This window comes from Nomascus leucogenys, chromosome 15 (assembly GCF_006542625.1).
Source record: "Nomascus leucogenys isolate Asia chromosome 15, Asia_NLE_v1, whole genome shotgun sequence".
Lineage (NCBI taxonomy): Eukaryota > Metazoa > Chordata > Mammalia > Primates > Hylobatidae > Nomascus > Nomascus leucogenys.
Window position 1 is genome coordinate 104,755,441 of NC_044395.1, and position 13,740 is coordinate 104,769,180.

At 54.8% G+C, this 13,740-nt stretch overlaps 1 protein-coding gene across 4 annotated transcripts in view; it reads left to right on the forward strand.

Moving 5' to 3' along the window:
* Positions 1–13,740, forward strand: part of TSPAN18 (tetraspanin 18) — a 202,237-nt gene that overhangs the window by 183,050 nt on the left and 5,447 nt on the right. For all 4 annotated transcript variants that reach the window (XM_030828679.1, XM_030828680.1, XM_030828676.1 and 1 more), the window contains 4 exons: positions 4,971–5,045; positions 6,215–6,313; positions 6,818–7,000; positions 13,642–13,725. In XM_030828679.1, the coding sequence (XP_030684539.1) occupies positions 4,971–5,045; positions 6,215–6,313; positions 6,818–7,000; positions 13,642–13,725 (441 nt within the window). The remainder of the gene's footprint in view (positions 1–4,970; positions 5,046–6,214; positions 6,314–6,817; positions 7,001–13,641; positions 13,726–13,740) is intronic.

Sequence of the window (13,740 nt, forward strand, 5' to 3'; positions counted from 1 at the left end):
TGGGGGTTGGAGGGGTTCTGTGAGTGTTTCCAGAGAAAGGCACCAAAGTTTCTGGAAGGTTTTCAAAAAGGTTTATGCCCTAAAAAATAAGAAAAACCACTTCTCCTTTCCTGGCTGAACCTGGACCTAACTGTGTGATGGTTCCAACCGAAGAGGGCATGGAGCCTCACCCCTGGCAGCTTCTGGGATCCTTCTAGAAGCCTTTCACTGCTTTCTCAGCCTGTCGGAAAGGAGAGACGGCTTGTCTTAAGAGGGGCCAAAAGAGTGACTTTAGTCAGCCCAGGAAACCTGGCTCAAAGGTTCACAAAGCAAGGAGGCCTTGAGATGGGGCTGACTGTCCCCTTCCCTCTGCTCTGAGACTGAAGTCCTACAGGACCGGGGGACAATCAGTCTAATGACCAGACCACCTAGTGATCAATTTATCTATCTAAAGGTCCATTTCCCAAATCCTCATGTTGATCAGTATTACAGCACTCACATGCAGTAGGACAAGTTCAGCCTCCTATTGAAAATTTGTGGCATCCCTTGTTCTCATTTGCTTACCTTTGAGTAGTTCAAGGATTTTTTTAAGCCAACTTATGTAAAAATTCTAATTTTAAAAATAATTTATAATGAAGGCAAGCTCAACTAGAAAAAAAGAACAGCAAAAAGAGATGAGTATATTCAAAAAAGATAAATGAGCTGAATTGTACATGCAGTATGTAAATTTGGTAAATATTTATTAGAAATGGGAACTGTGAGCAGACATTGCCTATAAGCAGATGGGTTAGAAAAGCCTGGAAATGGTCCCAACTAGGCAACATAGCAGTTTCCTCCCCTTTGCTAATTTTTCCATCCTAAGGAAAGTGATGCAAATTAGAGGATTAGGAATGGCTGACAAATGTGTCCTTAGGCAAATGGGATGCAAACCCTGGGAAAGGCCTTGATGAGGGGAAGCCCCAGGAATGGCTGGGTCCGGGGAATTCCCCAAAGGACTTTAACACTGGTAAACTGTCTTAAGCAGGAGGACATTTTCGTGCTGGAGAAGGGCGAGTTGGCAGAGGTGGCATTGTGACTGCCATGGGCACCGCAGCCTCGCACTTTGGTTCACAGGATTCACACTCCCACATACTCAAGTCATGCCCAGGCCTTGTGCTTGGCGAGGCCCACTTCCTCCGGTCCACAACTTCCCAGGTTTATTCTTATATCTCATCTCCTGATGCTTCAGCTCAATGGAAACTCCATGAAGATGGGGACTGAGTCTGCCTTGTGTGCGTTTATTTGCCAATACCTAGCACGGTGCCTGACACAGAGCAGGTGCTCAGCAAACAGCCCCGGAGCCAAGGAACAGAGAGGAGGTGGTATCAGAGGTTTGGCTAAGAGCATGGACTTTGGAGTCAGAAAAGCCCGGGCTCTAACTCTTGCTCTGCCATTTCCTGGCTGTATGACCTGGAGCTGGTCACTTAACCACTCTAAACCTTAGATTCCTCATATACAAAAGGACGATAATCATGCTTCTTTCCCAACCACAGTGTTGCGTTCATGATCCAGTGGGAAATGCATGTTTTGCTTGGCTCTGTTTGTGGGATGCCTAAGCAGTCTGTAAGTGGGAAACTAGAAGAATTGGTGCTGAGCCTCAGGAGGCTTTGCAGGCCGTGTAGAAACCATAAGACCTTGGGGCTCCCGTGGCTTCCAGGGTAACATGGTGATGAGAGGCTGTGTTCTGCAATCAGAGTTCTTGGGGTGAAGTCCCAGAGGTACTACCCACCAGCTATGCCAGCTTAGGCCAAGTACTACTCCTCTCAGCCACAATCCCCTGTCAGTAAAATGGGGGTGTTGCTGATAACAGCATCTGTCTCACTAGATGAGAGGGCTTGATGAGATGATCCATGTAAGAGCCACAGTGTCTGGGTAGCAAGGACTCAGCAGGTAGCTATTGCTATTTTTCCAGAGCCGCCCGCGCCAGCACTTGTCTTCGGGAAGGATGTGCTTCCTCTGGGCTCTGAGTAACCGTCTGAGCAGCTCTCATGTCGTGCCAGTCCTGCGAGAAGCACCGCCCCTGCATTACCTCGTGGAAGCCATGTGCAGTCATCCTGGATGGCACACACACGTCCCAGAGTGACGGGCACGCAGAGTGCACGAGGCCTGTGATCTGCCTCGTCCATTATTTATCACTGTCCAGGCCGAGGCTGGTGGGCACGCCAGCTCCAGCTCATTGCCGTGGATGGAAACCATTTCCGAGGCTGCTCCTTGCCAGCCTGGGGACCTGCCAGCGGCTCCAGCGAGAGGGCAGAGGGCAGGGAGGGGCTTCTCATAGAGGCCCCGTGTAATGGAAGCGGATGGCCATCCATCACCAGTCAAATGGAAATGCCAGGACCCCTGCCAGCGGCCTCCGTCACTGTCACAGGGGAGGTGAGGCTGCAGAGGCAGAAAATACATCACTCAGCAGCCACTGAGCCCAGAGGCCCCCACCCTCCTGGAAATGAGAATTGTAGGAGTGGCAGAATGGACCGTGGGCATTGTGACCTGGGGCACAGGAGGCTTCCCCCACCCCACCCTCATTATACTCTGCACTGGTTGGGGAACTCTGCTCCCTGACCTCAGCTGGAGGTCAGCCCCCTCTTCAGGAAGCACAGGAGCATCTGGCCTGGTGTCCCTCATCCAGATGTGCCAGGCAGGCCACCCAGCAAACCCCAGCCAGGCAGCCTGCTAACCTGTGGAGACAGACTCCTGGGCTCAGAAGAGAGTGACGGAGCAATCCCTGAGCCTCGCCCTGCATCAGGGAGCAGACAGCCTGGCGCTCTGAAAAGGCAGCTGGGCCAGGAGGGGAGCATTCTTTCTGCAAAGCTCCAAAGAGCTCTGCACCTGTGGAGTAGTCACTTCCCTTCTCCAGCTTCAGCTTCCTCAACTTCGAAAAGGGGAAACTACACAAAAAAGAGACCGTGAGAACTGCTTCCGGTGCCCGGCGGTCCCTGTGAGAGCAGAAGCCTGTGTCGGAGCAGCTGGAGCCCACGGTGCATCTGAGGGCTGAAGCAGACTTGATGTGGTGGCTGGGGACAGAGGCCAGCCAGCAAAACGCAGGATTGAGGGGCGACACGTCCCTGCCGCGGGCTGGCTGCTCTGCTGAAGCAAGGCGCTCTCTTTAGATTTGGACACTTAAAAAACTAAAACCCACTTGCCAGGCCTCGGAGATGTTTTATGTCCATGTGCTGAATGGGCAGATTCTACACCCCTCCCGAGGCACTCACTAAGGTGGCCCCTGGCCCACGCAGTTTGGAGAAGCCCCGGGACCTCCAGAAGGCAGCCGCTGTGGGTGCTGAAGAGTCAGGGAGGGAATCGGACTGGGGTCTCCCTGGGGTGGGGATAAAGTGACAGAAATCTTCCTCTGACCACAAGAGGCACTTTCCAGGAGAGAGATGCCTGAAGGTATTGTCAGCAGCCCACAGTGCATCTGCGAGGAGGCCGGTGCATCGCCAGGAGCCGGGCCTCGGAGGCCACAGAGGAGCCTGCCCATGGCCCACATTCGCTCCCTTCTGCACGTGAGAGCCCAATGCCAGTCTCTGCTTGGGCTCATTTCCAACAGAGGAAACGCTTTCACATGCCTCGTGCTTCCCCATAGGGAATCCCTGGAAGTGGGTCTCCACGTCCCCATTTTCCTGGCAAGAAAACTGAGGCTGGAAGGGGTTTGTATGAGTGATTGTCCCATGACACATGAGGACAGACAAGGCAGGCCCTGAGGTGTCCTGACTCGAAGCCTGGCACATCGGGGGCAAGCAGGCAGGCAGTCCTGACAACTGGGACCCCAGAGAGCAGGTCTGGCCGCTGCCTGGGTGCCTGGGAGGGCATGGAAGAACCAGTCTCTGTGTGTGCCAGGGATAAAGTCCTCTGCTGGTGGTTTCCAGGTAGGGTGACAACGGACTTTGTCAAGGGCACCAGCTATGCTGAGTGATGAAGGCAAAGCCGGTTTCTTGTGTTGACAGCTCTCGGCCCAATGACCAGGGCCGGTGATGTGGCAGATCACAGGGCCTTCATGGCGAGTGCTCCACCCCGGCTTATTCATCCATCTAAGAGTCCTGCGTCAACACCTGTGCTGACCCAGGCATCCGAGCGGGCAGCGTGCTGAGTGACAGCCCCTGTGCTAATGCCGTGCGGGCACCTCTGTGAGGCACTGTGGTGTGGGGAAGCCCAGGAGAGGGAGGGTTCTCCCTGCTTAGGGAAGTCAGGAAAGGCTTCTCACCAGGAGAGAGGCTGAGGCTTCACCTGATCTGGAGAAATGAGGAACTGGTGGGTAAGGAAGGGCAGTGCCTTCCTGGCAGAGGTAACATAGCCTGTGAGATCCCTGAAATGAGGGGCACTATGGTTCATTCAGGGAACATCAAATTCAGTGAGTGGAGCAGAAGACTGTGTTAGATACCAAACTCCTGGCCCCTGGGTTTTGAGATTTGGTGGTCATACCACCTTCCCTCCAATCTTATTCCTTGGATTTTGGCTGAAGGTCAGTATGACCTCCCCACTTCCCATGGGAACCAGAGGCAGTGGGGCAGGGAGAGGTGGCCCTGGGGCTGGCAGGGTGGGGAAATCCAACTGGGGATCCCCAAGGCACTCAGGATTCTCGCAGCCCATACAACCTACCCAGAAGGAAATTTACCCAGAGTGGGCTCAAATGGGTTTCATCATCGATCTCCTTCCAGGGCAGCTGAGTAGGGTTGTTCAGGTTGCACACTGTACAAGGGGCCTCTCTAAGAGTACCATTTGCATGGAAGGTATATATTTGTTTATTCTTTTCATATTTTGATCACAATCCTCTTGACTCCAAGGAGGAATCACTGGTGTGTTTGTTATGAAAAATGTCTGATAGCAGTGGAGTGCGTTAATCTTACAAAATGAGTATACTGTATCACTGGTGTGACAGATGGACGGATGCATTGGCCAGTGGCCGCCCCATCCCCTGCCTGCCCTCTGGGCTCACAAGCCTGTTCCTCTCCCTGCAGTTCTTCCTGTTCATCCTGATCATCTTCCTGGCAGAGCTCTCAGCAGCCATCCTGGCCTTCATCTTCAGGGAAAATGTACGTATCAGGCCCCAAGCTTTCCTGCCTCCTGCTATCAGCAAGGGGTTGGTGGCCATTCAGGTCTGGCTCCCCCGCTCCTTGAAGGGTCTCAGAGAGTGGCAGCCTCTCATCTGGCACTTCCAGCCCAAGTCGTGGCCCCACCCGCCTGGCAAAGGCCCCGCAGACCAGGGAGAGACCCCAGTAAGCCAGTTCCTGCAAGGGCTTTTCTCTGCTCCCAAAGCATCTGGTACAGCCCCATACCTTATTCTGGAAACATCCCTTCCAGACCTTGCCTAGTAACGGCCCAGTGACAGCGAGACAGTCAGAATAGTCCGAGAGGCTGGAATGTAGGAGCCCGGGGCAGACTGCTGGCAGAGGAGGCCCTGGCTGGTATCCTCCTGTGTAACTTGGCCCCACAAGCCACCAAGTTCCAGAGGCTACAGGCAGCTGGGGTGCCAGCTGCCTCCCCTGAGTTGACCAGAGCCAGGCACCATAGCCACAGGGAGACTGGGGCGGGGGGTTGGAGAAAGATGGGAGGGGAGGAGGGGCAATGGGGCAGGAGACACAAAATGGCCCTGGGGTAGAGGAGGCGGGCGGGGAGGGTAGTTGGCACGGAGCAGAGGAGGAGGCCACCACAGCCTGTGAGCAGACAATGGTGCCCAGATGGTCTCCTCTGCTGGGCACCACCCAGGGCCCTAGCCTTTGACTGCAGCAGGACGGAAGGAGAATATTTTGGGAGTAGGAGAAACTGAGGAGGACTCCTCTGGAAACTGACGTACAAAGACTTCCTGCCTGGTCCTGTAGCTTCTTCAGGGCCTGGGACCCAGGGCGTCTGCTTGGCTCTGTCTGGGGAACAGCTCAGGGTGGAAGGGGTGGGGTGAGGTGCAAACTCCCCACCCAGATAAGCCCTCCCTCTGGGCAGAGCTGCACGTGGAGCGAGGTCCTCAGCGTGCCCTGACCTCGGCTTCACTGAGATGTGCATGTGTATGGACTTCCTTTCTACATTGGGGATAAGGAGACTGCCCCAAGTTGGTGGTTTAGGAGAATCCCAGGGGACCTGGCACCAGGATGCAGAGCCCGTAGCTCTCATTTCCCCCAATTCCCAAGCAGGTGGATGGAGAGAGGATGGAGGGTGGGGGCTGCACCCAACTGCCAGGCCTAAGCCCATCTTCTCCCTCTGCCCCCAGCTCACCCGAGAATTCTTTACCAAGGAGCTCACCAAGCACTACCAGGGCAATAACGACACGGACGTCTTCTCCGCCACCTGGAACTCAGTCATGATCACAGTGAGTGATGCCCCAGAGATGCTGTGAACATTCAGAGCCACGATGCCCAGTGTTCACATGCCCACGCCAGGCATCAGTAATCAATCCAGGCACTCTCCCAGTGATCACAGACCTGGCCTCGGAATCAGCATCCACGCAGCATTCCAGGCAGCCATGCCACTCGATCACAGTCCCGACTCGGGATGAAACCTGTTTGCTATCCCTGTCTTGGGTCCCCAAACAATCATCATTATGATGATGATAATAACCACAGCAACTGTTTATGGAGGGCCAAGTGCCTGGTGAGGTAGGAATTGTTACTGCCACCTCTGTTATAGAGATGAGGACACTGAAGGCCCAGAGAAGATAAGTGGCTTTCCCATGGTCACACAGTGGTGACAGATGGAGCCAGCCCACACCCAGTCTTCTGATGCCACTCCTTTGCAGAGGCTGTATGTCCTTCTCTGTCCCTCCCCCTGTGTCCTCCTCCTGCCCACCAGACCCTTCTCTGTCATCTCCCCCTAGTTTGGTTGCTGCGGTGTCAATGGGCCTGAAGACTTCAAGTTTGCATCTGTGTTTCGACTCCTGACCCTGGATAGTGAAGAGGTGCCGGAGGCCTGCTGCCGGAGGGAACCCCAAAGTCGGGACGGGGTCCTGCTGAGCCGGGAGGAGTGCCTCCTGGGAAGGAGCCTGTTCCTAAACAAGCAGGTACTGGCCCTGCTCTCCAGACAGGGGAGTGGGTCTGTCGGGACTTGCGTGGCCAGAGCTGGGTGGGAGGTGCTATCACCCCAGAGGTCTGAAGCTACCCCAGCAATCCCAGGGAAGTGTTGGCCATGATATGGGATGCCTGCATCTAAGCAGGGACTGATGGAGGCTCCGTCCAAGTCCCTGAGATCCAACCAAAATGGGGAAGGATGACAGTGGCAGATGGTCTGCCGCTGGAGTGGGCATTTAGGCTGGGGCTAAGGGGTAAGTAGGAGTTTTCCAATGTTTCCTGAGTTTCTGATAATGCAGGTCCAAAGGGAGGGAGGGGGACAGAACCAGAATTACACAGTGGGGGGCGCTTCTTAGCCATGCACTGTATTTTGGAGGAACTCTCATCTGCCATGTGGGGCGTCTCCTTGACCTGACTCTCCAAGGTCAGAGAAGCTCCTAGACTTTTCTGGTTCTCTTGCAACCTGAGGACTTCCTCTCAGCCTTGGGAGAAACCCTTTCCCTTCCTGCACGTGCCGTTTCTAGGGAAGACAAGGGCCTGGGTTTGTGTGCCTCCTGCCCACGCCCCCCTATGAGTCCACAATGCCCTTGCTCTTAATCCCCTTCTTTCCTCTGACCAGCCCCCACTCTGCCGGTGTGGGTGTGCGACCAGGCTAGGCAGGAGGAGAGGCAGGGAGAGGACGAGGGTGATCTAAGCCTGGGCCCCGGGCCCCTTGCTTGAGTAGGACTTTAATGAGCAGACGCTCCCTAAGATGGGCTTAGGCCTGTGGACGCTCATGGAGAGTTCCAGATGCAAGAGACGCAGCAGGGGACAGGAGACAAGGCCCCTGTTCCTGCGAGGCTCAGGATCTCATTAGAGAACGTGCAAGATGAACAAGCAGCAAACTAACAAGAAGTAATCATTTCACATGGTCATGATTGCTGCGAAGAAATAAAACCAGATGAGGGGCTAGAATGGGCCTTGGGCGGGGGCTCAAGGCAGAACTTGCAAAGTCCCAGAGGAGGTGACAGTGAGCAGAGGCCTGGGTCCTGGGGCTCTGGCAGGCCCTTTCCAGCCTCAGCTCTGCCCCAGGAACTCAGCCCCTCTGGCCCTGGCACCTCCCCATGGATTCCTGAGGCCCTGAGGGCCACGTTCTCTCTGTCCCTCATCACCCTGCCTTCCTGCATTGGGGGAAAGAGACTCAATAGAGAAATGAGGGCCCTGAGTTGAGGCCACTGTGGACGTGGGGCAGAGAGACCTGCCGTGGGAGCAGCTGCAGGGCGGGGAGGGGAGTTTCAGGCTTCCATGGCAGGCAGGCGTGGGCTGTTAACTGCTGCGTTGCCTTCGCCAAGACACCCTCTCTGGACCTCAGATTCCATACGTTGGCAGAGGCTGCTGGCTGCCCCCCCACGATCCATTCACCCCTACTCTCTTGGGAAGAGAATGGTTATCACGCCCCATGACCACCAGCTAGAGGCTGCACTTCCCAGCCTGCCTCGCAGCTAGACCATGTAACCGAGTTCTGGCTAACGGGAGGTGAGCAAAGGTGATTTGTGCAACTTGAGTCACATCCTTAAGAGAAAGTGCTCTGCCCACCCCTCCTTTTTTCCCTGGCTGGGACTTGGCAGAGGGAGGTGGCCCCTAGGATGGCAGAGCATCCAGAGAGAAGGAGCCTGGGCGACGGACAGTTCCACGGCATACAGCGGCCACCATAGCACGGGGTTTATGTGAAACACCAGTGAATTCCTAACTTGTTGAAGGAGCTGTTGTTTGAGATGCCCGTTGCCAACAGCCAAACCTAGAGCCTTTTAATGCTACTTGTAAGTTTTCAAGAGGTTTCCCGTGGGCCCCATTCCCCGCATCAGATGTGCTTCCCATTTCTGGACTCATCCTCCGTTAGGTTGTCTCCTTTCCTCTCCTGGGCATGTCTTCAAAATCGGAGCTCATAAGAGAGGCCCCTGCACAGCCACGTTCATTCTTTCCAGTGACCCTGTTGTTCTTGAGGCTCTGAGACTGGCTCCTGGGGTTTCTTTGCTGAGACATTCATGTCCCTCCTGGGCATTTCTTCCCGTTAAAAACCTGCTGCTGTGGAACTGTCTCTATTTGTCTTTTTCTCCAAAGCCCCCTTTGCTTAAAGCACAGGATGCATTTTTTTTTTTTTTTTTTTTTGAGACTGAGTCTCGTTCTGTCGCTCAGGCTGGAGTGCAGTGGCACAATCCTGGCTCACTGCAAGCTCCACCTCCAGGGTTCAAGTGTTTTCTCCCACCTCAACCTCTCAAGTAGCTGGGACTACAGACACGTGCCACCATACCCAGCTAATTTTTGTATTTTTTGGTAGAGACCAGGGTTTCACCATGTTGTCCAGGCTGGTCTCAAACTCCTGACCTCAAATGATCCACCCCCTTGGCCTCCCAAAGTGCTGGGATTACAGGTGTGAACCACCGTGCCCGGCCCCAGGATACATTTCTGAGTTTGCTGGCAGGCCCATGGCAAGGATGTGGGAAGAGTTGAGCTCGCTGTGGGGGTTGGGGTGGGGGTGAGGTGTGCAGGGATGCATGGCGTGGCCACAGGGACATCCTAGTTGCTCTGTGGCCCCCTGGTCCACATTGGTGGTGGACCTGGGTAGACAGGGGGCTTTTATGCTGGTGCCAGTGAGAAAGGACAGCAGGTGAGACCAGGGTGATGGCGGTAAAGACAGAGAGGTGTGTGGATCTGAGAAATGCTCAGGAGGCAAAATCTACCAGCCTCCGTGATGGGTCCTCATTGGAGGAGGGGCAGGAAGAGGTGCTGAGTGACTGGCTTCTGGTTTGGGGACGATCTCGCATTCTGTCTGGGGCATGTTGAGTCTCAGAAACCTTTGGAGGCCAGGCGCGATGGCTCACACCTGTAATCCCAACACTTTGGGAGGCCGAGGCAGGCAGATCACCTGAGGTCAGGAGTTCGAGACTAGCCCAGCCAACATGGAGAAACCCCGTCTCTACTAAAAATACAAAAATTAGCCTGGCGTGGTGGCATGTGCCTATAATCCCAGCTACTTGGGAGGCTGAGGCAGGAGAATCACTTGAACCCCGGAGGCGGAGGTTGCGGTGAGCTGAGATCATGTCACTGCGCTTCAGCCTGGGCAACAGAGTGAGACTCCATCTCAAAAAAAAAAAAAGAAAAAAAGAAGCCTTTGGAACAGCTGAGCAGAGGTGTCCAGTGGGCAGCTGGGTGTATGGGGTGGAGCTGGAGGGGTCAGTGCTGGAGATGTACGTATGGGAAGCATTGCGTGTGGGTGACCATTGTGGTGACAACTGGGCCTGGCTGCCCCTCATCAGATTAGGTAGGGGGTGGCTGTGGGTGGCAGCAGGGGGCGGGGGATGTGCCCACCCAGCAGAGAGGGAGGATGGCACTGGCAACAGCCCACATGGTTAGAGGACTCATAGTCTGTGGTGGCAGGCTGGGGAGAGGCTCCCCGCCATGTGTCTCACCGGGTGGTGACAGGGGAAACCGTCACGGGGTGGAGATGGTGGGTGGCAGTGAAGCAATCTCCAGGTGTGTAGATGTAAGCTCTGGGCTACAGCCAGGGCCTGGCCCACAGGAGGGAGAACCCAGCCACTCATGCCAGCTCCCTTTCCCTTAAGAACAGAGGAAAGACCGGGAATTTGGAATCCTCCTCAGTGTAAATCCTGGCTTCCCTTCCTCGTGTGTGGCCTTAAGCAAGTTAGCCACCGCTCCTCCCTCCCTTTTCTTGTGGGTAAAATGCAGGTGAGACCTCTCCTCCCTGAGGAGCTGTAATGAGATCAAGTGAGAAAGAGCCCACGACGCCCTAGCAAAGTTATCAAGAGAGCAGACACTCACTCAGCGTGGGTGGTGGCATCTCGTCCATGCCCCAACCTCCCCAAGGGTGTCTCTGTTCCTGGGAAGCTTCCACTGGCCAACCTGGACTGCTTGGTTGAGTCCAGGGGCCTGAAGGGTCTTTGGTGCCAAAGCCTGATAGGGGAAGATGAGCTGTTAGGGCCCAGGTGCCACACAGCAGGGCTCAGCTTCCCTCTGCTGGACAAGGTCCCCGGCTTCTTGCCAGTTTCCCCGGGTAAGGCATGTCAAAGTCAATTTCATGCTCTGGAAGAGATGTGCTGCTTCTCCTGTCCCCTTCTGGGTGTGTGTGTTTGTGTGTGTGTGTGTGATTGTATTGCAATGACACCCAACTCTATGGTCAGACACTTTCCACCACTCAGGATATGCTGAGAGAGCGGCACAGAGAGACGGACGGTAATCCTTGGTGATCCTAACAGGCACTGTGATTGAGAGCTTGCCACCTGCCAACACTCTTCCTAGTGCCTTACCTGCAGTATCTCATTTTATCCTCACAGCAATCCCATGAGGTAATCTACATGGCCCCATTGTATAGATGGGGCAACTGAGGCATAGAGAAAGGAAGTAAATAGCCCAAGGTCGCACAGCAAGCCAGTGACAGCGCTGGCTGGGACCCCAGGCAGCCAGGCCCCAGGGACCATCGCCAGATACCACTCTCCTGGGCCATTGCTGTTCCATGTCCAGGAAACTCCTTGAAGAGCTTCACAAACCCAGTGTGTGTGTTGGGGCTGCAGGCGGTGGGATTATGCACATGTGGCTGGCGGGCATGTGGAACACTGAGGGGATGATGGGAGGGCCGAGGCATCCCCTGCCAGGGCTGATCCCAAAACGATGCAACCCATCTCTCTTTCCTTGCTTGCAGAGCAGGTTAGTTTTTTTGCTGCATTTTAGGGTTTTAATGCTTCAAAATCGCTTAGCATGGGAGGGGGGAGGGATAGCATTAGGAGATACACCTAATGTAAATGATGAGTTAATGGGTGCAGCACACCAACATGGCACATGTATACATATGTAACAAACCTGCACGTTGTGCCCATGTACCCTAGAACTTAAAGTATAATTTTTAAAAAGTCGCTTAACAAAGGATTTGGGGCTCCAACATGGGTCTGCTGGTAGATCCAGGATGGACCCTGGGCCTCACTGAATGGAGGGCCAGCCCTGAAGGGACCCCCCAGCCACACTGATGTCCTGGCCTGGCCTGGGGTGGGAACCCCTGGGTTGCCCTTAGGGCTCCGTCACAGTCATACAGCCCTTAACTGGGCTCCCAGTGCCACAGCAGAGACAAGGCCTGAAGGTTCAATTAAGACCTTTTCTCCTTGTCATCTCTGGGCTTGAGGTCTTTCAAAGCCTGGCCACAGCCTGGTCACTAGAAATTACCTTGGGCATCGTCCTAAAATGCTGATACCTGGGCTCCATGCCAGACCCAGTGTTGTGGGGCGAGGCCTTGCCGTCTGCATTGCCAACCACTTCCCATGCATGCTCAGTCCCGAGAGTATCATGGACCCAGATCGTTGTGCCGGTGGGGTCTATTTCTATCTGGGTATATCCTGTTTGCTCCATGGGGCTCCGGGGAGGGCTTCTGGGGGCCTTCCCTGCCCAGCTCCTGGTCAGCCTCCAGGCAGGTACTAGGACACCACCTGGCCACTAGTCCCAGATCATGCCCTGCTGTCCACCTGCCTGGGTGCAGCCTCAGTCCTACTTTTGGCCAAAGGGGCTGGGCTTCTGCATGATGGACAAGAGAAGGGAGCATGTCAGCACCCAAGAATCCCCGGTCTCAACAGAGCCCAGAAATAGCAACCGTCACCCAGAAAGGGCTGGGCATGATCTCTCCACTCCCATCTGGGGGTTTGTTCCCTTGCAGGTTCTCAGCCTAAGCCCAAAGAATATGCAGGCTCCTATAAAGGAAGGAAGGTTCTCCCACTTTGAAAATACGTGTCATTCAAAGCAAGTACCATGCATCAGTCTCTGTGGTCAGCATGGGGGAGGGGAGAGTTATGAACATGAAAATGACAGAGGTGTAAGGTGCTCAGGGTCACAGGGGGCAGCAGCCATGGACTGGCAGTGCCTGGCTTGGCACTGGCTTGCTTTTTCCTATCTCTATCTATCTCGATCTCGATCTCGATCTCTGTCTTTGTCCCAGTTTATATATCTCTAGGATTGCTTAAGAAAGCAGTAAGATCATGGGAATTAAGTCCAGGGAAAGCTGCCCAAAGGAGGTGGCATGCGAGCGGAGATTTGAAGGCTGGGCTGTGTTTCCTTGGGGAAGTGGCTGAAAACCAAAACACCTTCTGCAGCCAGGCAGGTCACAAGGAACAGTAGAGCGGGTGGGTGTGAAACAATAGGGAATTGTGTGGGGGAGGGGGGGTGTGGTGCTGTGGATCCCCAGGGACCACCTGTTGCATCCGAAGGCAGCAGCTGCTGATGGTGCTGATGTGAAAGGAATAGCTCCCCTTGCTGGTTCTTCTGATTTCTCCAGAGCAGCAGGAAGTCCAGATATTTATGGGAAATTTCCCAATATTCCAATCACTGTAGTAGCAACATTAGACATGGCCTGCACGCTGTCAGTTCTCTGTCCCACCTTAAGGGCTGGGTGGCAGAGAGGGTCTTTGGTGCAATGCTGCCAAGTCGCTGTTTCTGGGTCTCCTGCCCTGCACCCCCTCCCCACTGTCCTGTCTCAGCAGCCGTGTGATAGGGTGAGAGCTCTGGGGACACCTGCCATGAACCCTAGTCCACATGCTGGACTCTGACTCCAGGACTCTCGCCCCTGGCCATAGCTTCACCTCTCATCCCTCCCTCCCAGGGCTGTTACACGGTGATCCTCAACACCTTCGAAACCTACGTCTACTTGGCCGGAGCCCTTGCCATCGGGGTACTGGCCATCGAGGTAAGCAAAGGCCCC